General features: G+C 45.7%; 1 protein-coding gene across 1 annotated transcript in view; it reads left to right on the forward strand.

The window, feature by feature from the left end:
• Positions 1-12,077: 12,077 nt before the first annotated feature.
• CGNL1 (cingulin like 1) overlaps positions 12,078-23,911 on the forward strand; it is a gene marked incomplete at both ends in the record, with an annotated part of 108,217 nt that continues 96,383 nt past the window's right edge. Inside the window, 3 exons of the mRNA XM_080691627.1 lie at positions 12,078-13,358; positions 14,527-14,621; positions 16,031-16,136. Of these exons, the coding sequence (XP_080547753.1) occupies positions 12,078-13,358; positions 14,527-14,621; positions 16,031-16,136 (1,482 nt within the window). The remainder of the gene's footprint in view (positions 13,359-14,526; positions 14,622-16,030; positions 16,137-23,911) is intronic.

Here is a 23,911-nt window from a genome sequence, read left to right on the forward strand (position 1 = left end):
GTGAAAAACACTTATCAAAATAAGTATAATATAGGCTGAGTAGGCTATTAAATCTTGGCATACTTTTAGGGCTAGGACTGTATGTAGCTTTCTGGTAGAGCTTGTACTTAGCATGCACGAGGCCCTTGGTTTGATCTGTACCATGAAAAGAAGAAAAAAATTAGCATGTTTTTAATGTTTAAGAGTGAATAAAAAAAAATCCACCAAAAACATGCTAATAAAACCTAAAAGTTAGCCAGGCATGGTGTGCCTTGTAGTAGTCCCAGTACTTGGGAGGCTGAGGCAGGAGGATGGCAGTCTCATAGCCAGCTTCAGCTACTTAGGGAGGCCCTCTGCAACTTAGCAAGACACTATTTCAAAATAAAATAAAAAAAACACACAAAAAAACATAGGGCTGGAGGTGTAGCTCAGAGGTAGAATGCATCCTCCTTCAATTCCCAGTATAGCAAAACAAAAACAAAAAAATCCCCAAATGCTAAAAGGTTCAAATATTAAACTTATTTATTTTTATGTTGGATCTTCAGCTTTGGATTATTGATTTAATTTCTGATTATTGCAAAGCATCATGACTTGAGAAACTTCCTTACTAAAGACATCCAATAAAATATATTCAGATACCCCCAGGTGTGGGGGTGCACGTTTGTAATCGCCGCGCTTGGGAGGCGGAGACAGGAGGATTGCACAGGGTCGAAGTCAGCCTTGCTGGCTTAAGAGACCCTGTTTCCAAATAAAAATATAAAAATGGGTCTGGGAGTGTAGCCCGGGGGTAGAAGGGTTTTCAGGAACCCCAGTACCATCAAAATAATAATAATTATTATATATATTTTATTCAGATACAAAGTAAAGACAGTAGAGTGATGGTTTTTCCCACCAATTCCAGGGCCTGGATTAGGAAAGTCAGTAGGCCAGGACCTCCCATTTCTAACTTGTACTCCGGCCCTCCATCTACCCTTGGGTTCCTGGAGACCAAAGAAGGCATCCTGCACATGAGACTCGGCTGTGAAGGTAGAGGCACATTCTTGCTCTGAAAGGGGATTAGATGGTCCTTCTCCACCACACATTTCCTCTGAATATACGTGTGTGATTATACCCTGTTTATCTCCAGATATGATCTGAGGCTAACAGGTCCAGTGTTGTGGAGCTGACACCAGGGCGCAGTGGCAGAGGAAAGAGTGGGATGGGGCCGGCTTGGGAGGGGTCTTTTAGCAGGGAGGAAGGGGCCCAGAACCAGAGGTGTGCTGGATAGCTCAATGAATGGCTGGTGCTTCAATGACCCAAATAACTGACAAGAACAAGATAGTGTGTTTGGGGTGACTTCAGGGTCTGAGTGTGGCTAGGTCCTTCCCTGACCACCCACTGGAGAATTACAGGGTGAAAGGTTGTATTGGAGCAAAGTTACTATTGGTGTCCACAGTTTTGGGAGAAATAATGTCTTGAACAACAGAGAACCTGCGTTTACACATCTACTAAATATGTATCTAAGGACGTTTATTTTAGTTTTATTTTTTAATATATTGGGTGACTATACAGCGTTGTCTTCTATTTGTTTTCAACAGTCATACTTTTTTTTTTCCTGTGGCGATTGAACCCACGGGCATTCTACCTTCAGGCTACACCCCAGCCCTATTTTATTTTTTTATTTTGAAACAATCTTGCCAGGTGTGGTGGCGCATGCTTGTAATCCCAGCATTCGGGAGGCTGAGACCTGGAGGATCACGGTTCGCGGACAGCCTCAGCTACTTAGTGAGGCCTTCTACAACTCAGTGAGTCCCGGTTTCAAAATAAAGAATACAAAATAGGGCAGGGGATATAGCTCGGAGGTCAAATGCCCCTGGGTTCCATCCCCAGACTCACACACACACACACACACACACACACACACACACACACACACACAAAGAAGCAATCTCACCAGGTTGATGAGTCTTACTGCTTGCTGAGACTGTCCTTAAACCTGTGGTTCTCCTGTCTCTGCCTCCCAAGTACTGAGATTACAGTCGTGCACTACCACATCTGGCTCAACAGTTATGCTTTGGTAGTAGGTTTCTGTGGGCAAACCCAGGGCCTATCATTGATAGCATAGTTTCTCTGGGCCCTGTGAAAACAACCCACTTCAATCTTTATGAGACCTGGTTGGTTTGAGTGAAACACCACATGGCTGCTTCGCATATGGTCCTGGATTTGACAGTCATTTGGCCAAGTTTCTCATGATGCAAATTCTCTCACCCTTTCTTCTTAAGAGAACAATGACGGGCAGGACTTTTTGGTTAGTTCTCCTGTTTTGAGCAACCAAGGAGAGATACTTTGCAGAAAGTACAGTGGAGGGAGGGGGAGTATATTTAACGTTGGAATTCACTTTGCAGTAATCTTTTTTGAGCATGTTCTGGAAACTGGGCTTGTTACAGCTGATGTTGCCAGAGTTCCACAACATCACTTTAGACATGCTTGATAACCCCAGGGCTCATTTTCTACTTTGGAAAATATGCACATTTTATGATGTGGAGCCTGGAGGAGGGAGAAAGACAGTGGTGCTGTGGATCTGCTAGTTCTAGTGTTTTAAACAGTTAAAAATATTGTGGCTGGAGGTGTCTGAAGGCTGGAGGTTTCCATATATATATATATATATATATATATATATATATATATATATATATATTGGTTTTTTTTTTTTTACATTATTCAACTTTGTGTGTGTAGTACTGAAGATAATCGAGGGACATTCTACCTCCAAGCTATATCCATTCCTTTTAAATTTTTGTTTGAAACAGCTGTCCTTGAACCTGTGATCCTCTTGTCTCACTAAGTGCTGGGATTACAGGCATGCGCAACCATGCCTGGCTTTACACTGTTCAGATATTAAAAGTGAATTTAGAGATATGTGGACATTAAATGTGATTCATTCATTCACCCAGTCATTTGTTTATCCAGTGTCTACTCTATGTGGGCCACTGTTCTGGCTCTGGAACTATGGCTAGGAGGAAGGTGTGGCTGGGCACGACACCCCCCGAGACCCGCCAGGCAGGAGCCTGCCTTGTTGGCACACCAGTGTGGAGGATGGAGGGTGTGTTTTGGTCCTCGGCCCTCCAGTGACCATATCAGCATCATCACACTGGACACCACGGGAGGCAGGAAAGTGAATGGATTTGAGGAAAGAGCTCAGGTCTTGGAGACAGAAGGTCTGGGTCTGATTTCAGGGCTGCTCCCAACCCAGAAGGAGACCTTGGAGGAAGTTGCTTTACTCATCTCCAAGCCAGAAAAAGTGTCCCTCAGGCCAGTGCCGTGGGGCCCATCCAAACAGATACAATGGCGAAGGCAGAGGACGGCACTTTGCACCGTGCCTGGCACTGTGGAGGCTCGTGAGCTTGTCTCACTCACCTGGCTGAAAAGGCCTAAAATGTGGTTGTTGGGACAAAACCCACGGACCAAAGAAACCCCTGCCCCGTCCTGAGTAGGTGGAGGTGACTGTGTCGGTCCCTGCGAGACTCCTAGGCTGGGGGTGGGTGTGCCCTGGGGAGGGAGCAGGTTTTCACAGGTGACAGGTGGCCATTATTTACTGAAGGCAAAATTCATTGAAGGCAAAGGCGTAAAAGCAGGCCCGTCAGCAGTGTGGGATGGAAGCCCCTTGCTGGACACCTGCAGAAGACATTCCCTTCCTCCTGGCCTGGGATGATGGTGCCGCTGCCACTAGTGCGGACTGGAGCCAAGGCACGCGCGTCTGGAGAGCTTTTCAGTGTGGAACGGACTACAGTGTAACATGGGACAAGTCTGAGAGGCGCCATTGGTTAGGAAGCTAGCTATTTCTCGGACAGTTTGGCTGCTGTGTAGGTTTAGGTGAACAGGCACGACAAGGTCTTACTGTGTGCCACTTGTCGGTCACTGCGTGGCGGCTGCTCAGGAGGGCTCTCAAGTCAGATTTGGGTTTAGGGAGAAAAGTCTATTTAATTCTTTACTGATGTCTCAGGCTCTAGATAGGAGACTACAGCGCACATGTCGGGGATCTTTTACGTCCCGTTCAGACCTTTTCTTTTCTCTTCCCCTTTCTGTCGTACTGGGGACTGAACCCAGGGATGCTCTACCACAGAGCTACATCACAAGCCTTTTTTATTTTTATTTTGGAGTCTCTCTAGGTTGATAAAAATGTCACTACTTGCTGAGGGTGTCTTCGAAATTGTGATCCTTCTCTTTCAGCCTCCTCTCTTTTAAAATATTCATATTTTCAAAGATTAAAATACTTTGGAGTATTTTAAAAGATTTTATGAATCAAGTCAGTTTTCTTGTGGCTGTAAATGCCAAGTTGATTTTTTTTTCTGATGTTTGTCACTTTATTTAGCATGATTTAATGATCTCAATTGGCATTCGAAGTTACCACTTGTAACCTGACCTAAGAGGCAGGAAAACACCTGGAAGTTACGCACATGCACGGTTGGGATTTGCTTCCAGTAGGAAGTTAGAACTGTCTTCTGCCCCTGGACTGGGGAATCCTAAAGTTGGTTCAGGAACATCTGAACACCATAATTAGTGGTGGTCTATGTGCTACTAGGCAGGAGCGGTGGTGGACCCACGTGGAAGGGGAGAGGCAGAGTTCCAGAGGAAGCGGGTCCAAGCTGGAGAGCTGGCTCAGTACGCGATTAGCTCCGTTTCCCCTGGTGTTTAGACCCGTGTTGAGTCTTCAAGACCTCCAGCCCAGGTAGGGGGGAGTGAGCGCACTTAATATTGAAAATATAATTATTTTTTCCCCAAATAAAAATGCTTGGTCATCAGGCTTAAAGAGATTCCAACCATCCCGAACTCTGCTTTCATTTTCAAACCTCAAATTTACTTTTTGAAATGGTTCACCCAGGGAGTTTGAAAAGCTTGACTGTATACAAAGACATTTCTTTGAAAATTGTGAAGATTTGCTCAGTTTCCTACATTTGCGCTAGAGATAGAGAGGAGGCGAAGCCTGGTTTAGGTAAGGCTGCCTCTCTCTGTCCCCTTTGGGAGTGCACTGGAACTGAGCTGTGTTTTGCTCATTGTAGGTTTTCTACCCTTGAATCTTCCACTTTTTCTTTTTTTAATTTTCGGTACTAGATATTGAACCCAGGGACATTCTATCTCTACAACCCTAGCCCTATTTTATTTTTATTTCGAAACGGGGTCTCCCTAGGTTGATGAGTCTCACTATTTGCTGAGGCTGTCCTTGAACTTGGGATCTTCCTGTCTTAGTCTCCCAAGTGCTGGGATTACAGCATGTGCCCCCAAGCCCAGCTTACTGAGGTTCTAATATGGCTGTTCCACACCAACTCATGTCTTCTCATCAGTCCTGCAGACGTGTCCTTTAGGAGGGAACATTTAGTCTGCCACTTAGCGCTTCTAGGCTTGGATTCATCATCAGACGGGCAGTGGTGTTCCTCTGAGTGAAACAGCCACGAAACCCCGCTTGGGGGAAATGACTTCTTGGCTGTGGCTTGCTCTCTGTTCCTGGAATGAAGCTCAGGAGCGCGCTGAGGCTCGGTATCTTGCTACCTCTGCTTTAGCTGCCGTCCTAAATGGCTTGCATGATACAATAGAATTCTTTGCTCCAAGTAAACATACATAGTTCTCCCCCTGCCAGGTACCACGCTGGGTGTTTGGGCACCGATGGCTTGGGAGGGAAGGGCCAACCGTGGTATAAAGCTCTCAGATTGCCTATTTCCTCAGCAGCCCTGAGGCCTCCCGTCGTGTCTGGTGCCTGTACATCTAGACCTTGGAGTGCCACTGGGAATTGAGAGGAGAGGCGGGGTGTGTGCACCACCGTGTACGCCTAGTCTCCCTGCTTGCTGAGCACACTCGGTGGCCCATGGAGAGGAAGTCCCACCATCTGCCTTATGTTCATAGCTCTTTCAAGACCTAAGCACTTTGTTCCTACAACCACACTCATTGATCTTGCTAACTAAAGCAATTATCATCATTTAGCAGTCTTTTCATAGAGCATTATTTCCACTCCAAAACACCACTTTTATTTGCCAAGTGCTACCACGTTGCATCCTGGCAATTGATCAGCATTTCCCGCCAAGTTCCGTGAGCCCTTGATTGGCCTTGGGCCCCAGCGGAGCGAATGTGTCTGTGGCATGCATGGGGACGTCAGCTGGCCCAGCGCCTGCAAGTGGAGAACAGCTGTCTTTAAATTCCTTAATTAATTCAGTGTTTACACTTTGACTAGGAAGGAAATCCATGTTTGCTTAAGACACCGGTGCCCAACTGAGAAGTGTCATTCTGTGAAAATATTAGGTTGAGGTTTGTTGTCATGGAAATGTAAATTGGGGGCTTTCATGAAATTCAAATATGCGGATTAATTTACCAACAGGGAGCTAAGATTATAATAAACCAAGGTGGCCTTACTTAAAGATTGAAATGTAATTAGTGTTGACTGTAGCAGCAACAGCTATTGAAAAGGGCTATAAAATCCTAGACAAGGCTTTTTTATTAATAAATATTAGAAGAAATATTTTCATCCAAAAATCAGCATCAGCACATGAAGAGATTAGTGGTAAGGAAAATAAACCCAGTTATAAACACCACACACAGAAAGCATCTCAGTGGAAAATTTTGTTTGTGCAGAAGCCCTTTAGAGAAAACATTGTGGGGCTGGCGGAGGAGCTCAGTGGGAGAGTATGCTTTGCGTGCCTGAAGCCCTGGGTCCGATACCCTGCACCCTCCCCCTGTTGCTATACATTTTAATAAATATGAACACTTCTGGAGATCCAGAATGAAACATGCCAAAACCTCCCTGACAAAAGGGTCAGGATGCAGAAGTTGTCTTGGTTTTAGTTGTTACCTTTTTCTTCATCAGTCTAGGGCACAGTGGCTGTGCTTGTACTTAGAATTGAGGTACTTCAAGGCCAGGCGTGGTGGCATGTGCTTGTAACCCCAGCGGTTGGGAGGCGGAGACAGGAGGATCGCACAGGTTCGAAGCCAGTCTCAGCTACTTAGTGAGGCTCTCAGCAACTTAGTAAGACCCTGTTTCCAAATAAAGTATAAAAATATAGGCCTGGGAGTGTAGCCCGGTGGTAGAAAGACCCTGGGTTCTACTCCCAGTACCACACACAAAAAAAAGAATTGAGGTATCTCATATTTATGCACATATATAATTATAAATTATTATAACTATATACTTATTTATTTATGGTGCTTGGGAATTGAACCAGGGCTTTTAGCATGCTATCCACCTGCTCTGATGCTGAGCTACGCCGCCCCCCCCAGCCTGTGTTTTACGACATTAGTAGCCTTGTCAAGAGAGATGAGTTTAAAAGTTGATCTCGTTTTCAAAATCCCACTCAAGTGATAGCAAAGGAATAAGAAAGGGTTAGCTCTACCAAAGGAGACTCCGTGGAGGAGCGCCGGGAGCAGGTGGAGGCGTGATCGCTGAATTGGCGGAGTGAGAGGTGCCTTGACCCAGGGTACCTGCGACTCCCCGCAGAGCTCCTGAGATGCTGAGGAATGGGAGGCTCAGAACTGGAGACGAGATGGACCCATGTGGGAACTAGTGAAGGCCTTTGAGACCTGGAGCACTCGGACCTCCAGCATCGCTTTCACTCTGGATGCGAGGCAGCTGCGCACCCCTCACTGCTTTTCCTACCCAGAGACAGCAGCAGGGTAAAAAAATGGAACTGACATAGTGGTGGAGGGGCATGGGTGCTGCCTGCCAGGACCCCCAGTTGTCTCCTGCCCTGTCTCACCCGAGTTGCCAGCACCAGGCATGCATGGCCAATGTGGTGGATGGAGGGTTTTTTTTATTGAACTGTTCCAGAGAAACATCCCCCCAAATACTGAGATATGAGGGTTCTTGAGTGGAGCTCCTCTCACACACACAGTAACTGAAGTTCACAAACTAATAATGTCTTCTCCACACACACCCCTACACCTTCAATCTGCTGTGTTGGTACTTCCCCCTTAAATAGGAGCAGGCAGCCCAGGGTCATCAGTTATACTAAGAATATGAAAGGTAGGGACCAAAACAAACTGGAAAAGAGAATCCTTGCAGAAAATGATGGAAGCAAAAACAAACCAACCAACAAACAAAAAACAAAAAACAAAACCCAAAAAACATGTTTTCTGAGAAGAGTTGTAGCTATCTTCAGAAAGAAACTATTTCATATCTAAAATAAGAATACCCAGAAAGAAACAGTGAGACAAGCAGAAGGCTCTTGGTATTACAGATTAAATGCTTCAATTTGAAAAGGTGTTGAGGCTGTGCCTCTCAAAAAACAGAACAAAGCAGCTGGAGTTGGAAGACTACAGAATGGAAAGAAAAATGTACGCATGGTGTGTTATCTGCCTTATGTAAAACTGATGAGGCAAATCACACCGAGGAATGCTATTTCGCAACATAAGTTAAGTACTAGAAGAAACAGCTAAAATTTCCACCTGACTTTTGCTGGGGAATGTGTTTGGGATTAAGGGGAAGGAAGCTAAAGAGCATAGGCTATCATTCTATTTTACTTTGATTAAAGTTTAAAAAAGTTAGTGTAACTGAAAGTGAAAGGAAACATAATAAAATAGTGGAAACTGGTGAGAGGATGATAACTATCACAGATGAATGTGACACTGTGAGGCGCTCCTATCTGTAAAGCAGATAGATGATGATGTCTAGTAGAGTTTACATTTAAAAGAATGAGCATCAGGCAAATCTGACAGCCCTGTGCTCAGGGGACTGGATGTGTCAGAAAGCCTGGTGACAAGTTAGACCAAATATATAAGGGCGACAGCCCGACTAGTTGCTTACTGCGGTTGTACTGAATGTGTTCTGAATGCCAAACCCTAAAGCAGAGTTAAGTCCCACACCGATGAAGCGTTGACAGAAATTATGTATTTTCCATGAAAGGACATCTCAGTAAGTTTAAGAAAGAAGAAATTAGAGACTTCATTCTATGATTACAAATGGAAATTAATAACATTGAGAATCAAAGATCCTCTAAGCCCAAACAACACAACAATGAAATACTGGACATGCAAAAACTTTCTCAAAAACTCACGGCTCAAAGAAAAAAATCAAAACCACAAATAAAAACTGTGCAGAACATTAAACATTACCATGGTGGGAACTGTTGCCTGTCTCCCCAGTGTCCATTCTTCTGTTTATTAAGTGTTAAGAGCATCAATGGCCAGCTACAAAATAGTTCCCCAAGCTCCCTTGTTGCTGGGAGTGGCTTTATGAGTAAATTCTCACCAAGAAAATATAAGGAATTTATAAATAGATGAAACTTCCAGGAAAGCTTAAGAAAATTGCCCTGTCTGGTCTAAGCCTTTGGCATATGTGATGATTGATCTGATTACACCTTGTAATTGGAAGGTGTCTAGTCCTTGCTAGAGATGGTAAAATGTAACGATAAAAGAGGTGACCCCCACAACTATCCTGGGGTTAATTTCAGCCCTGGACTGCCTACCACTGAGGGAAGGAAGTACTAAACCCCGATGCTGCTATTTTGAATATCTTTGTTAGAAGGAGTCAACATAATTTCTAAGTGTCAGTTATATATCACAATGTGTGTGACTAAATGAAAGAGCAAAATAAAAAAATGAAGTATCCAAGTCAAGAAGTTAGAAACACAACAATGAAATAAGATAGAAGCCGGGCGGGGTGGCGCACGCTCGTAATCCTAGTACTTGGGAGGCTGAGACAGGAGGATCACGGGTTCACAGCCAGCCTCAGCTACTTAGTGAGGCCTTCTGAAAACGTAGTGAGATCCCATTTCAAAATAAAGAAGAAAATAGGGCTGAGGGTGAGAGGTAGAATGTCTCTGGGTTCAATCTCCAGTATCACAAGAGTAAAACAAAATAAAATGAAAGAAAGCAGAAGGAGATACAGTTGCCCCCACTTAACTGTGGGGTCAGTTACTTACCATAAACTGTGGTCTGAAAATATTGAATGGAAAGTTCCAGAAATAAACAATTCATAGATTTTAAACTGCATGCTGTTCTGAATAGCATAAAATCTCACACACCTGCCCAGGACGTCGCTGCTGCTTTATGCAGTGTGTCCATGCTGTAGGTGCTGACCTGCTTGTTACCCACTTAGTGGTGCTGCGGCTTGGATACCCCAGGAGACGCTGCCTTTATGCTTCTATGTGTCCTTCCAGTACAGCAAAAGATTCTGAGAGAGAAAGAGACCATATCACCAAGACTTAGTTATTTTTGTTGATCTCTTGCTGTGTCTGATTTATAAACCGAGCTTTACCAGAGGTAAAGGCACGTATAGAAGCCCAGCCTATTTAGAAGGTTTGGCATTATCTCAATTTCACATGTCACCAAAGTTCTTGGAATGTGCCTCCTGTGGGCAAGGGGACGCCATAATAAAACCAGACTAGAGTGCAGGGGATCAGCAAACTAAGAAAAGAGAAATATCTGATAAACATAAGGACTAATTCTCTAGAGAAACATAATATTAAAAAACACATATTCTGAAGTTGGGTGTGGTGACACACGCTTGTAATCCCAGCATTTGGGAGGCGGAGACAGGGGGATTGTGGTTTGAGGACAGCCTCGGCTACTACTTAGTGAGGCCCTTTGCAAATCAGTGAGACCCTATTTCAAAATAAAGAACAAAAAGTAGGGCTGGTGGTGTAGCTTGGAGATGGAGATAGAATGCCCCTGGGTTCCATCCCCAGTACCGCAAACACACACACACACACACACACACACACACACACACACTCTAGTGCAATTGAATAGGAAAAGAAAGTATAAATGAAATTAGATAATGAGAAATATAGAGGAAGTTTAGTAATTTGTACTTTACAAAGCTCTATGTAATCAGAAAAATGTGGGTTGCTTAGATGATTTCCTTGGGAAATATGCTATCAAAGTGACTCCAGAATAGAAAGAAAAGCCAAAATAGCCCTAGAAGTGACAGAAACGAGATGGCCCTGTCTGGGTTTTCCTTGGTGCTTCTGTTTTCATTCTGGCAGGAGTGAGTTTCTGTTGGGTTATCTCTGAGCGCATGCTGGCAGGAGGACCTGCTTGGCGAGCTCTCTGCAGGCACCTGGCAGGATGGCCACACACAGAAGGTGGCGGTGATGATTCTTAGCACCAAGACAAAATAAAGAGCTCTGGGTCATTGTGGCAGCCTCCTCCTCCTCCTCTGCCTCTTCTGCTGGTGTTTCTTCTTCTTCCTCCTCCTCCTCTGCCGCCTTCTTCTCCTCCTCCTCCTCCTCCTCCTCCTCCTCCTCCTCCTCCTCCTCCTCCTCCTCCTCCTCCTCCTCCTTCTTCTTCTTCTTCTTCTTCTTCTTCTTCTTCTTCTTCTTCTACTGTATGTAGGTGTGGTACTGTCAATTGAACCCAGGAACAGTCTACCATTGAGCTACACCTCTGATCCTTTTAATTTTTTTTATTTTGAAACAGTCTCACTAGGTTGCTGAGGCTGGACTTTAACTTGAGATTCTCCCCTCTAAGCCTCCCCAGTACTAGGATTACAGAAGTACACAACTGGACCTGGCTCCTCATCTTCTTTTTTTAAATAACTTTTTTTTTCCAGATCAATATGCTTCTTGAATTATTTTGGAAAGAAAAAATGATGGAAAAAACTTTCCAATCATTTATTCCCTGTGTTAGTTTTCACAAACAACTGGTTTCTTAGAGTAAAAATGTTTCAAACATGGTAATCAAGTAGCATCGATGATTTCAAACAGGATTGTGTGTTTATAAAAAGGTTGAAAGTGTGTTTTGAGAGGAAAACGAACAGTGTAAGCAAAACAAAATGGTAAGCATCAGAACTCCTTAGCTCATAAGTATTTTCATGGAAAAATACCTTGTTTGCAAATGCTGGAAAACCCTATTGATTAAAAACAAGTAGACAAATTGTGAGGTTACAGAAGAGCCTGGTGGGCTAGAAACAGCCATCAGGTAGTCACACCAACCACTGTCCTCAGGCCGGCGCTTGTGGGGCCTCGGGGTCCAGGACGGCGTCTGAGCAGGCCAGGGCAGAGCGAAGGGGCTTTGCTGTTACAAGTGTCTTGTTTTCTTTGCACTCGTAATTATCCCAGTCTTCCTTTAAACAGATGTAATTCTCACTTAATGTTTTCTCTCTACCCCGTCTTTTCTGGGCGCAGGAGCAGTGGACCATGGAGCTGTACTTCGGCGAATACCAGCACGTTCAGCAGGAATACGGGATCCACCTGAGACTCGCCAGTGAGGAGACCAAGCGGTCCAGGGGGCCCCAGCACGCCAAGGCGGGCTCCTATGGTGTCAGCATCAGGGTCCAGGGCATTGACGGCCATCCCTACATAGTCCTGAACAACGCTGAGCGCTGCCTGGCGGGCGCGACGCCCTCGCTGAGCGGGCCGCCCTTCCCAGCGCCCGCCCGCAGCCCGCCCGTCCGCTGCGGCCACGGGTCTGCCCTGGGGGAGGACGGCGGGGAGGAGCCGCTGCCGGGGAACTCACGCCCAGTGAGGACCCCGCAGCAGTCCTCCTTCCTCGAGGGCAAGAACGGAGTTCTGGACCGCCAAGATGGGCCGGCCAGGCCGTCCCACGTGCTCAACTTTCAGAGGCACCCAGAGCTTCTACAGCCCTACGACCCTGCAAAGAGTAAGCTGGACCCGCCAAGCCCCCCGCCGCCGCCGGGTGGCCGGCCACGGCACTTAGCAGGAGGGACGGACGAGAGGCCTCGGGCTGGCGAGCCCGCGGAGCCCGGCGTGGCCGCCGGCCCGTGCAGCGCGGGGCTCAGAGACAGCCCCCCGCCGCAGACCTCCGCCGAGGCCCCGAGCCCCCCGAGCCCCCCGAGCCCCCGGGCCCGCCCCCAGGCCAGGAGAGCCCGGCCCGACGTGCTCCCGCTCGGCCGCCAGGACTCCGCCGGGGCCAGGACCCCCGCCGGCCCCGCGACGCCCCCCGCGGCCGCCTCCCTGTACAGGCTCCTGCTGGACCACCAGGACGGCGCCATCCACGCCGACAGCGTCAACCGGCACGAAAACCGGAGGTACATCCCCTTCCTGCCGGGAACCGGGCGGGATATCGACACGGGATCCATCGCCGGCGTGGACCAGCTCATCGAGAAGTTCGACCCGCAGCCCCCCCGGAGAGGGCGGCCCGGGAGGCGCGGCCGGGTCCCCCCCGAGGCCCGCCAGCGCGCCCGCAGCCTGGACAGCGCCCTCCCGCTCGGGCACCCGGCGGAGTCCAGCGAGCACCTGCCCCAGGTGCGCCCCCCGCGGGGCCAGCCGGCCCGGCCTGGGCAGCCGCGAGACGCCGCCGGGGCGGTGCGCAGCCCCGCGAGCCCCCACGCCGCCGCGGCCCCCGCCCCAGGACCCAAGACGGCCACCGCCGCCCTGACGCTCCACGGCCGGCCGGCTCCCGGCCCCGGGGCCAGGAAGGTGTCGGCGAGCACGCTTCCTTCCAGCGCAGATACTCAGGTACGCGAGCGTGATTCCTGCCCCACCCCCATGGCCTATGCATGCTTCAGGAAACACCAGAAATGTGTGTCCTCGGTCTTGAACCGGCAATTGTATTTATTTATTTATTATTTATTTATTTATTTTGGTAGTACTGAGGGTGGAACCCAGAGGCTTCTACCTCTGGGCTATACTCCTAGACCTATTTTATATTTTATTTGAAAACAGGGTCTCGCTAAGTTGCCGAGAGCCTCACTAACTACCTAAGGCTGGCTTCGAACCTGTGAGATCCTCCTGTCTCAGCCTCCCAAGTGTGGGGATTACGAGGGTGTGCCACCACCACTGGTTTGTGCTGATTTTTTTTTTGGGGGGGGGTTAGGATCAAATTACATCCACTATCCAGGCGTGGTGGGGGCACGCTTGTAAGCCCAGCATTCGGGAGGCCGAGACCTGGATTATCGCAGTTTGTGAACAGCCTCAGCTACTTAGTGAGGCCCTCTGCAACTCAGTGAGATCCGGTTTCAAAATAAAAAATAAAAAAATAGGGCAGGGGGTGTAACTTGGAGGTCAAATGCCCCTGGGTTTCATCCCCAGACCCGCAAATAAATAAATAAATAAATATAAAATAAATTACATCCACTGATAGTTGCATAGTATTTGAAGTTACTTTTAGTACCAGAAGATTCCCATTGTGGTCTTTCTATAAAGTAACTTGTCCAAGCACTCAGTTTCTTTATATGTGTGTGGAATCTGGAAGGATTTAGACTTAGTTTGCACACAGAGGCTCAGTGGTTAGCTTTGTATAGATATTTTATTCCTGAAATTGAGTGATTTAGGTTAATTTTTAGCCTGTGAAATTAGGCTAATCCTAATTTAGGTCAATTGTAAAGTGATAGGATCTAATTGGTACAGTTAGCGTTTTAGTAACAATAAAAAATAATGATACTGATGAAGATGAGGCTTGCTGGGTGAAGGTACACGCTGCCAACCTTAATTTACAGGTGAGAGTCCTGGGAGGAGTCACTTGACTGGGCTACAGACCGTCAGCGTTGGAGCTGGCTGTACTGGAGATGTTTACCTGAGGAATCGTTTTTGGAGAGTAGGGGTGTGTTTGGAAGCCTTTGCTTCGGTGTTTTCATCTTCCTGGAAACCTAACCCTCGAGGTCTAATAACAGCCATTAAATTCCAGGCCACACCGGATCTCTTAAAGGGCCAGCAAGAGCTCTCTCAGCAGACCAACGAGGAGACAGCCAAGCAGATACTTTATAACTACCTCAAAGAAGGGTGAGTGGTTTTTCTTGAGAGCAGAGTGCTGTCATTGGCGAGGCTCCTGATTTCCTTTTCCGAGGCTTGTAATTTGGCTCTCTTCCCTGCCCCGGGCAAGCCATGTAGGTGAGGTCTCAGTGGCTAGAGTGCTCTCACCAGCCATTGTGTGGAAGGGGTCGGGCACATAGGGAGGACTTCATACTTAAAAAATGACAGCTGAGGCTGTCCATGAACCGTGATCCTCCCGAATGCTGAGCTTACAAGTGTGCCCCACCACGCCTGGCTGGTGTTGCCTTTTGGGCTGAGTCCACTGCCACCTTGAGCTCTCCCACGTACAAGGTGGGGTGGTCCTGATCGCCCCTTACGAGGTGCTACAAATCAAAGCAGCCCCACCTGTCCCTGGAGTTAACACTGGCCAGGAGCCCTCACTGCCATTATTTTTAAAGCACATGTGAGCCATTTAATAGCAGTGCTTTCAGATGGTGTTGGAGTGAATTATTTTCCACTCCTTACTCAGATAGATACTCACTGTCCTGGAATTCTGGGCAAGGAATTTAAAGTTTCTGTTTCAGTTCCCTCATGATATGATTAAAAAGGGTCAGGGGAGGCTTTACAACTTTGACGCGACTGAAATTCAGCCACTGGACAAATCTCATTCATATCACTTGATATGTTTGGATTGCACCTTAATTATTTGCTTATATTACAGAACTGACAAAATAGGTTCAAACTATGAAATTGGGGCTCTTTTGGGAAATAAAAGAGAAAAACAACAACTAAAAAGATTTTTCTAGCTAAAAACTAGTAACTATTATTTCCTTATGAAGGGTTTTTATCATGTTAAGATTAAGGTAGAAGAATTTCCATTTTTAAAATTCTTTAAATTCTCCTCCCTCCCTCCCTCCCCCCTCGGTCCCTTTCTCCCTCTCCCTCTCCTCTTTTGGCACTTCATTAATTGAGAGCTGGGTGAGACAGACCTTGTGGGTTGTGCTTATTGAAGGAATTGTATTTGAAATCTTTTTCCATTCTTAGTGCAGGATTGAAAAGTCACACACACACACACACACACACACACACACACACACACACGTGCTCGCGCACACACTGAAAAGGAGAATTCACTTTGGAATGAATCTGAGTCATTTCAATAAAAAGTTTGTCCATTGCCACGGGATGTTTCTCCAGGCTTATTTATTGTGTTTCTGCCTCCCGCACACTTGGAAACCCTGTCCCCCAGCGAGTGGCAGCGCTTAGCAGTGTATCTGAGGAGTAGCAGAGTGCCGACGGCCCTTGTCAGGCGGTGGGTCCGCAGGCTCCGGCTGGTCCCTTCCTCCTGCGGGTGTCCGAGGGCGTGTTGGCCACGTCTGCGGACGGGCCCCAGAGCCCCGACGTGTCCCTCACTGTGACCTTTGCTGTCCTTTTTGCAGAAGCGCCGACAATGAGGATGTGACTAAAAGGAAAGTCAACTTGGTCTTTGAGAAGATCCAGACCTTGAAGTCTCGAGCAGCAGGGAGTGCGCAAGGAGACAACCAAGTAAACAGAAGTTTTGGGTTTTTAGAGCTCACTTAACATAAAATGTGCTTAACAGCTTGCTGTCTCTTCAGTCCTATGCACATTTGTTCACAGCAGTAAGTGAGAAGTTTCTTCCCTGTCCTGAGCAATACCTAACTAAGGTAGAGGGCTGTTTTTTATTTTTTATTTTTTGGTGGTACTGGGGGTGGAACCCAGGGGCTTTCTACCTCCGGGCTATACTCCCAGACCTATTTTATACTTTATTTGGAAACGGGGTCTCAGTAAGTTGCTGAGAGCCTCACTAAGTAGCTGAGGCTGGCTTCAAACCTGTGCGATCCTCCTGTCTCAGCCTCCCAAGCACAGGGATTACAAGCGTGCACCACCACGCCTGGCTGAGGGCTGTGTTTTAAATATAGGCTGTGCATCCCTAATCTAAAAATCTAAAATCTGAAATGCTGCCCAATCTAGAATGTCCTGAGTGCTTGCATGACACCTCAAGTGGGGAATTCCATGTCTGCCCTCCGTGTCGGTCAGTCTGCGCACAGGTGAACAAGCACAAAAAGTTCTCAAGACTATTGCATAAAATTACCTTCAGGCTACATGTATCAAGCATATGTGCAACGTAAATGAATTTTGTATTTTGCCTTGGGTCTCCAAATCATCTCATTATATATATGCAAATAGCCCCAGATTTAAAAAGTCCCAAATCCTGACCACTTCTGATCCCATTTTTGATAAGGGATACTCATATTTTTAATTTGCATTCTGTTTTTTCCCAGAAAGTTTTTCTTTTTTTTTTTGAGGTACTAGGGATAGAACCCAGAGGCATTCTACCTTTGAGCTACACCCCAGTCCTATTCTTTCTTTCTTTCTTTCTTTCTTTCTTTCTTTCTTTCTTTCCTTCTTTCTGTTGGTACTGGGGTTCCTGGAAACCCTTCTACTTCTGGGCTACACTCCCAGACCTAATTTATACTTTTTTAAAAAATTTGGAAACAGAGTCTTTGAAGCCAGCACAGCTAGCTTCGAACCTGTGCCATCCTCCTGTTCCGCCTCCCAAGCACGGGGATTACAAGTGTGTGCCACCACGCCTGGCTTTTATTTTTTATTTTGAAACAGGGTCCCACTGAGTTGCAAAGGGCCTCACTAAGTATTAGCTGAGGCTGTCCATGAACTGAGATCCTCCTGTCTCAGCCTCCCAAATGCTGGGATTACAAGCATGCGCTACCATGCCCAGCCTCCCAGAAAGGTTTTAAAGCTATTTTAATTAAAAAAAAAATACACAAAGCTGGGCATGGTGGTGTACACCTTTAATCCCAGTACTTGGAAAATGAGACAGGAGGATCACAGGTTCCAGAGCAGCCTCAGCAACTTAATGAAACCCTGTTTCAAATAAAAAATTAAAAAGGGCTGGGGGCGTAGCTTAGAGGTGGAATACCTCTGGTTTCAATCCCCAGTAGCCGCCCCCCCTAAAAAAAACCACCACTAGAGATAACAGGATGACATAAATAGGAGGTAAAATTTCCATTTCTTTTAGAAGAATAGGAATAACATAATGGGTAGGAAACTCTGGCATCCTTTAGGCAAGTTTGGAAGGTAAGTGTGAACAGGCCTGGACCAGAGCCTGGGCGCCGGGCGGGAAGGAGAGGCCTGGAGCTGGGGAAACCAACCCCCGTTGGCAGGGAAGGGGTGAGGTACCAAATTCTTTTTGATAAACTGCCCTTTAGTTGTGCTGCCTTTGGATTGGGACTTGGATAATTTTCTGGGTAAAAGTGGAGTCACCTCCTGTTTGTAGACATTTGCTGTGTGCCAGGCATAACTTGTGTCTGGAGCAGCACTCCAGAGGACAGCCAAGAACTTGCTCCTCGCCCTGCGCCACCTTGAGCTATGGCTTGTTTCCCTCTGTGTGTGTCTTCCTTCCTTCCCAGGAGATTTCTGCAAGAAAGGGAAAGGGGCCATATGTGGAGGCAGGTAACCTTAAGTTCGTCTGTAGCAGCTATTTAACTTTGGAAACATGTATAGGTGTGTATGTGTGTGCGCGCGTGTGTGTGTGTGCATGTGTGTGTGTGCACGCGCATGTTGCTGAAGCTGGCCTTGAACCTAGATCCTCCTGTCTCAGCCTCCCAAGCACTGGGACTCTAGGCGTGCAGCACTGTGCATGGTCAGAGGATATTTTTTAGACATTGACACTCCTTTCCTTTTCAGTGTTCCCATGGCATTCAGCTAGCCCGACTATGCCGTGTGTACATACAAACGTACCCACAATTCCCACTAGGGAATCTATGGTAAAATCATACACCTTATACGCAGTTTTCAGGAACTTTACGTAGTTCTTAAAATTGGCTCATTATTTTTTGATTCGGTGGGTATGGTGGTGCACACCTTAATCCAGTACTTGGGAGGCTGAGACAGGAAGATCAAAGGTTCAAGAGCAGCTTCTACAACTTAATGAGACTCTCAGCAACTTAGCAAGACCCTGTTTCAAAAATAAAATAAAATAAAATAAAAAGTCCTGGGATGTAGCTCAGAGGTAGAATGTCCCTAGATTCAATCCCAAACATTTTTTAAATAAAAATTATCCAAATTATTACCGTGACTTTTGCTTTTTGTTCACTTGCACATTCTGACAGCTGTGCCTGATGATAAGATTGTCATTGTGGGTTACAGAGTTGGGGTAGCCTCCCTAATTGGGGAGGTCAGGGCAGCCCTTCTTGAGACATGTCTCAAAAGATCATAGGATTCTCTTTGAGAACAAGAGGAAGAAGGGTGTTCTAGGTTGAGGGATTGGCATGAGCAACCATAAAGAGGCATAGGTTTGCCATGTTTGTGGGACAGGAGGTGGTTTAATGTAGCTGGAACATCTAGCCTGGATGCAGAGGGTGGGGAGAAAAAGCCAGCTAGTTGGGACCTTGGAAATGATGTAAGAAGTTTCCTTTTCCACTGAAGGAGATGGGCTGCCATCGATGAGTTTAAACAGGCATGAACACCATTGTGTTTGTAAAAGGTCATTCCTTTGTAGCTTTTGGAGAGAGGTCAGATTAGAGGGAGACCAGAAGAAGTTGCTGCCAAGTGGGGTGAGAGAGGATGAGGAGGTGGTGTGAGGCTCTGGGCGTCTGGCTCAGATCACTCAGCGGGACTTTAGCTGCCCGTGCTGTCGGCTCTCCTCCTCCCACAGCTGGCAAAGTTATTGGAGTTTTATGTTTTTTGTGTCTGTTAAGTGATTCCCTAGGAGAAAATGGAAAAAAGCCTTATTCTTTACAGACGGAGACTATATTGAGGATGGCTAAGTAGGTAGGTTTTTGTTGGGAAAGAATAATATGTAATTTCCCCAGTAGGTTGGATTTAGACCTCTGAAATGGATCACTCTCATTTTGCCCAAGAAGTCCTATGCTTTTGCTGTTGGGTTCTAGTCCCCTTTCCAGGAGCAAGTGGGAGGTACGTCCTTCCACGTGTCCCACACATGCTCGCTCCTGGGCACACGAGTGAAGACTCTGCCTTGTACAGTGTTGACTTCTGCTTATCTTTTCCCACCACCTATTGGTAGTTTTCTAACGGCTTTACTGTAGGATTTTAGCTAAATCCTTTCGAGAGCATGCTCCTATTACCATTTCCATGGAAGAAAAAATGAGATCCATTAATATTCACACTCAAATCAGAGATGATATTTTCTAATAGACTGTCTTTAATCTGCTCTCTTCATTATGGAAATAATATCTAAAAAAAGAAAGCCAATCTCACCAACATGCATTTATGTACTGCTTGCTTACAGGCACACTCAGAGGGTGAGGGGTGACAGTCTCATTGGCAGTTATGGAGTGATAATCCCAGGGTAGTAAAAGTGCTGTAATCGAGGGTCTGAAACACAGGGACAGGAGCTTTGGACACACCATCGGCCCACAGATGTACATTCAACAAATTTTTATTTGTGTGTATTGCTTTATTGGGGCATAACTTATATTTAGGAAGTTGCACAAATCTCAACTGTGTGGTTCACTGAGTTTATAACTCGGTGCATTCAGGTAAACAACACTCAGATCAGGAGACAGAAAGTTCCCATCCACCCAGGTTTCCTGTGCTCTTTCTTGTTGTATTTTTGTTTTTGCGGTATTGGGGATGGAACCCAGGGGCGTTCTACCTCTGAGCTACACCCCTACTCCTATGTTTTGTTCTTTATTTTGAAACAGGGTTTCACTGAGTTGCACAGAGCCTCACTAGGAGCAGAGGCTGTCTCCAAAGGATGATCCTCCTGTCCCAGCCTCCCAAATGCTGGGATTATAGCGTGTGCCACCACGCCCAGCTCTTGTGCTCTTTCTTAATCAGTCACAGACCCTCCACCTGGAGGTAATCACGTCCCGACTTCTGTCACCTAGATTAGTGGTAGAATGGTACTTTTATTTCTGTTCCATTGGTCTACTTATATCAACTTATATTAACACCATGCAGATAACTTTAAACCTTGAAATCTAGTAATGTTTGTCTTTCAATTTTATGCCTCTCAAGATTTTCTTGACTACTCCAGGTCTTTTGTCTTTTCATATAAACTTTAGAGTCAACTTATCAATTTCCACCAAAACCAAAAATGTATCAGGAATTTTGATAAGACTCACACTGAATAGTACAGATAGATTTGGTGGAATCGACATCTTAACACTACTGGCGTTTGTATTCATGAACGTGAACTCTCTCCTTGTTTATGTAGGCCTTCACCTTCTGGCATCTTCTGTCATTTTTGTGGTCTTGCATCTCTTCCATTTAGGTTTATTCCCTTTTTCATACTGTTCATTTCTTTTTATACTTCTGTGTCTCTATTTCAGACTATACTCTGCCAACCCGGAGAGCTTTTCTATTCTATCCTGTAATCTGATTGGCTGGCAATGAATTTTGTCAGTATTATTTGTCTGCAAATGTCTATCATTCATTCATTTTTGAGGAACTCTAGTTTGGCAAGTATTGCTTTGTTTGAGAGCTTTAAGATGCTTTTGTCTTTTGGCCCGTGGGCGCCATGGGGAAGCCAGGCATCCGTCCTGGTCTCAGGTGCTCCTGAAAATGCTGTCTTTGCCCCTGGCTGCTTTGAATATGTGATCCTCAGGTTTCAGACGTTTAACTATAACGTGCCTAAATGTGGGTGTTCTTATCTTTATCTTACTTGGAGAGTTCACCGTGTTCTTGAATTAATAATTTACTGGCCTTCATCAGCTTTGGAACATTCTTGGTCATTGTTTCTTTGAGTCGCCTCTTTCACAGCTCACTCTTCGGATTTCTCTGAGTCCAGTCGCGTCTCATCTGTTGATGGCGTCCCTCACATCTCTCACTCCCCATTCTCGGTGTGTGTGTCCTCCCTCACCTTTTGATACATCAAACGTTCTGCGTATTTTTGTTGGGTTTTAAGTTAGTAATCTTGTTTGGTGGCTATATTTTATTTTAATGGTGGCTCATTACTTTTGCGTTGAGTAATATTCTATTATTTGATATACTGTGCTCTATCCTCTAACCCACTAAGGACATTCCCAATTTTGCCAACTATAAATAAAGTTGCTATAGCCATCCATGTACAGGATTTTGGGTGAGTGTAAGTTGTTTTTTGTTTTATTTTGGGGATTGAACCCAGGAGCATTCTACCTTTGAGTTATATCCCCAGCTCTATTTTATTCTTTACTTTTTTTTTTTTTTTGCGGTACTGGGGATAGAACCCAGGGGCCTTCTACCTTCGAGCTACACCCCCAGCCCTATTTTTTATTCTTTATTTTTTTTTGAAACAAGGTCTCACTACGTTGCGAGGTCCTGAGTAGCTGAGGCTCTCAGCGAACCACGATCCTCCGGTCTCAGCCTTCTAAATGCTGGGATTACAAACGTGCGCCTCCACGCCCGGCTTATTCTTTACTTTGAAACCGGGTCTCACTGAGTTGTGGAGGGCTCGCTAAGTTGCTGAGGCTGGCGTTGAGCCTGCGATTCTTCTCTCTCAGCCTCCCAAGTACTGGGATTACAAGTGTGCTTCTCCACGCCTGGCTTGTGAGTTTCCCATTCATTTGGGTAAATACGAAGGCGTACACCCGAACATGCAGTAAAAGGCTGCTCACGCTGTTAAGACGCTACTCAATTGCTTTCCAAAGTTGCTGCACCATTTGTCTTCTCACCAGCAGCGATGAGAATTCCCAGTCTACTCCTTGGTCAGCAGGCAGCATTTTCAGTATTTTGGATTTGGGCCATTCTAATAGGTGTAAAGCCGGTACCTTTTTGCTTGTATTTGCAATTCCCTAATAATGTTTGGGATTTTAAATTTTTACTGTGCTATGGCTTAGAAATGGAGCCAGGAAGACCCAGGGTAAAGGCAGTATGTTTCCCTTTGTAAGAATTATAGCCCATGTTGGTTGGTTTTCCTTTCTCTCTTTTTTTTTTTTCTTTCTTTCTTTTTTCTTTTTGAGGAACTTCGATGGAACCCAGGAGCTTTCTACCTCTGGGCTACACTCCCAGACCAATTTTATAATTTTATTTGGAAACAGGGTGTCACTAAGTTGCTGAGAGCCTCACTAAGTAGCTGAGGCTGGCTTCAAACCTGCGCGATCCTCCTGTCTCAGCCTCCCAAGAGCGGGGATTACAAGTGTGCGCCACCATGCCCAGCAATGTTGGTTGGTTTTCAGTGCTTGCAAAAAATTGTCCCATATATTTTTGTTTAGCTTTCATAGTTTTTGCTGGAAGAATAAATCTTATATTAGCTATTCTATCATGATTAGAATGAGAATTCAAACAATCATTTATTAAGATTATATTAAATGTAGGAGAAAAGTTGAACTCTGTAGATAGATATAGAAATGCATAAAACAGTCTCTGCTTACCAAAAGGTAAGGCAGTAATTCTCAAACTACATATAAGAAACACAGAAGCTAAACTATGTTCTTCTACTAAAATAGGAAAGATAATTTTTTTCTCAAATTGCTTATGAAAAGGTTTTGTTGCTAAATATTTTTCTTAATAAATAATTTCTGTTAACTGGAATATATAATTTATTGTGGAGAAGCTTTTTAGGTTTTATTTTACTTAAATTTAATTTTAATATTTCATGATATTCTTTTTTTTTTTTTTTTGTGGATCTGGGGATGGAACCCAGGGGCATTTGACCTCCGAGCTACACCCCCTGCCCAATTTTTTATTCTTTATTTTGAAACAGGGTCTCACTTAGTTGCAGAGGGCCTCATAAGTAGCTGAGGCTGTCCGCAAACCGTGATCCTCCGGTCTCAGCCTCCCAAATGCTGGGATTACAAGCGTGCGCCACCACGCCCGGCTAATCTTTCATGATATTCTATAGAAAAAAGAATCCCAACAAATATACCAGCTGTGTAAGTTTTAGTCGTACTGGACTGTACTGAGCAGTCAGATGAAATAATCTCTGTGACTGGGGTAAATGCTGTTGAGTTCACTGGGGTCCCAAGCAGCTAGCGTGCCTCACTGCCCGTGAAGCCAGGGAAAGAGCTGTAGGAGTTGACATTTGAATTGAGGTTTTTGTTTTTTTCTGGTGGTACTAGAGATAGAACCCAGGGGCCTTCTATCTCTGGGCTATAATCCCAGACCTGTTTTATATTTTATTTGGAAACAGGGTCTCTTAAGCTAGCTGAGGCTGGCTTCAAACCCACATGATCCTCCTGTCTCCGCCTCCTAAGCGAGGGGATTACAAGCGTGCGCCACCACGCCCGGCTTTTATTTTTTTAGTTGTATCGGGGATTGAACCCAGGGGCATTTTATCTCTGAGCTACACCCCCAGCCTGATTTTTTAATTCTTTATTTTGAAACAGGGTCTAAGTTGT

The sequence above is a fragment of the Muscardinus avellanarius genome (genome assembly GCF_963383645.1).
Source record: "Muscardinus avellanarius genome assembly, chromosome: 3".
Classification (NCBI taxonomy): Eukaryota; Metazoa; Chordata; class Mammalia; order Rodentia; family Gliridae; genus Muscardinus; species Muscardinus avellanarius.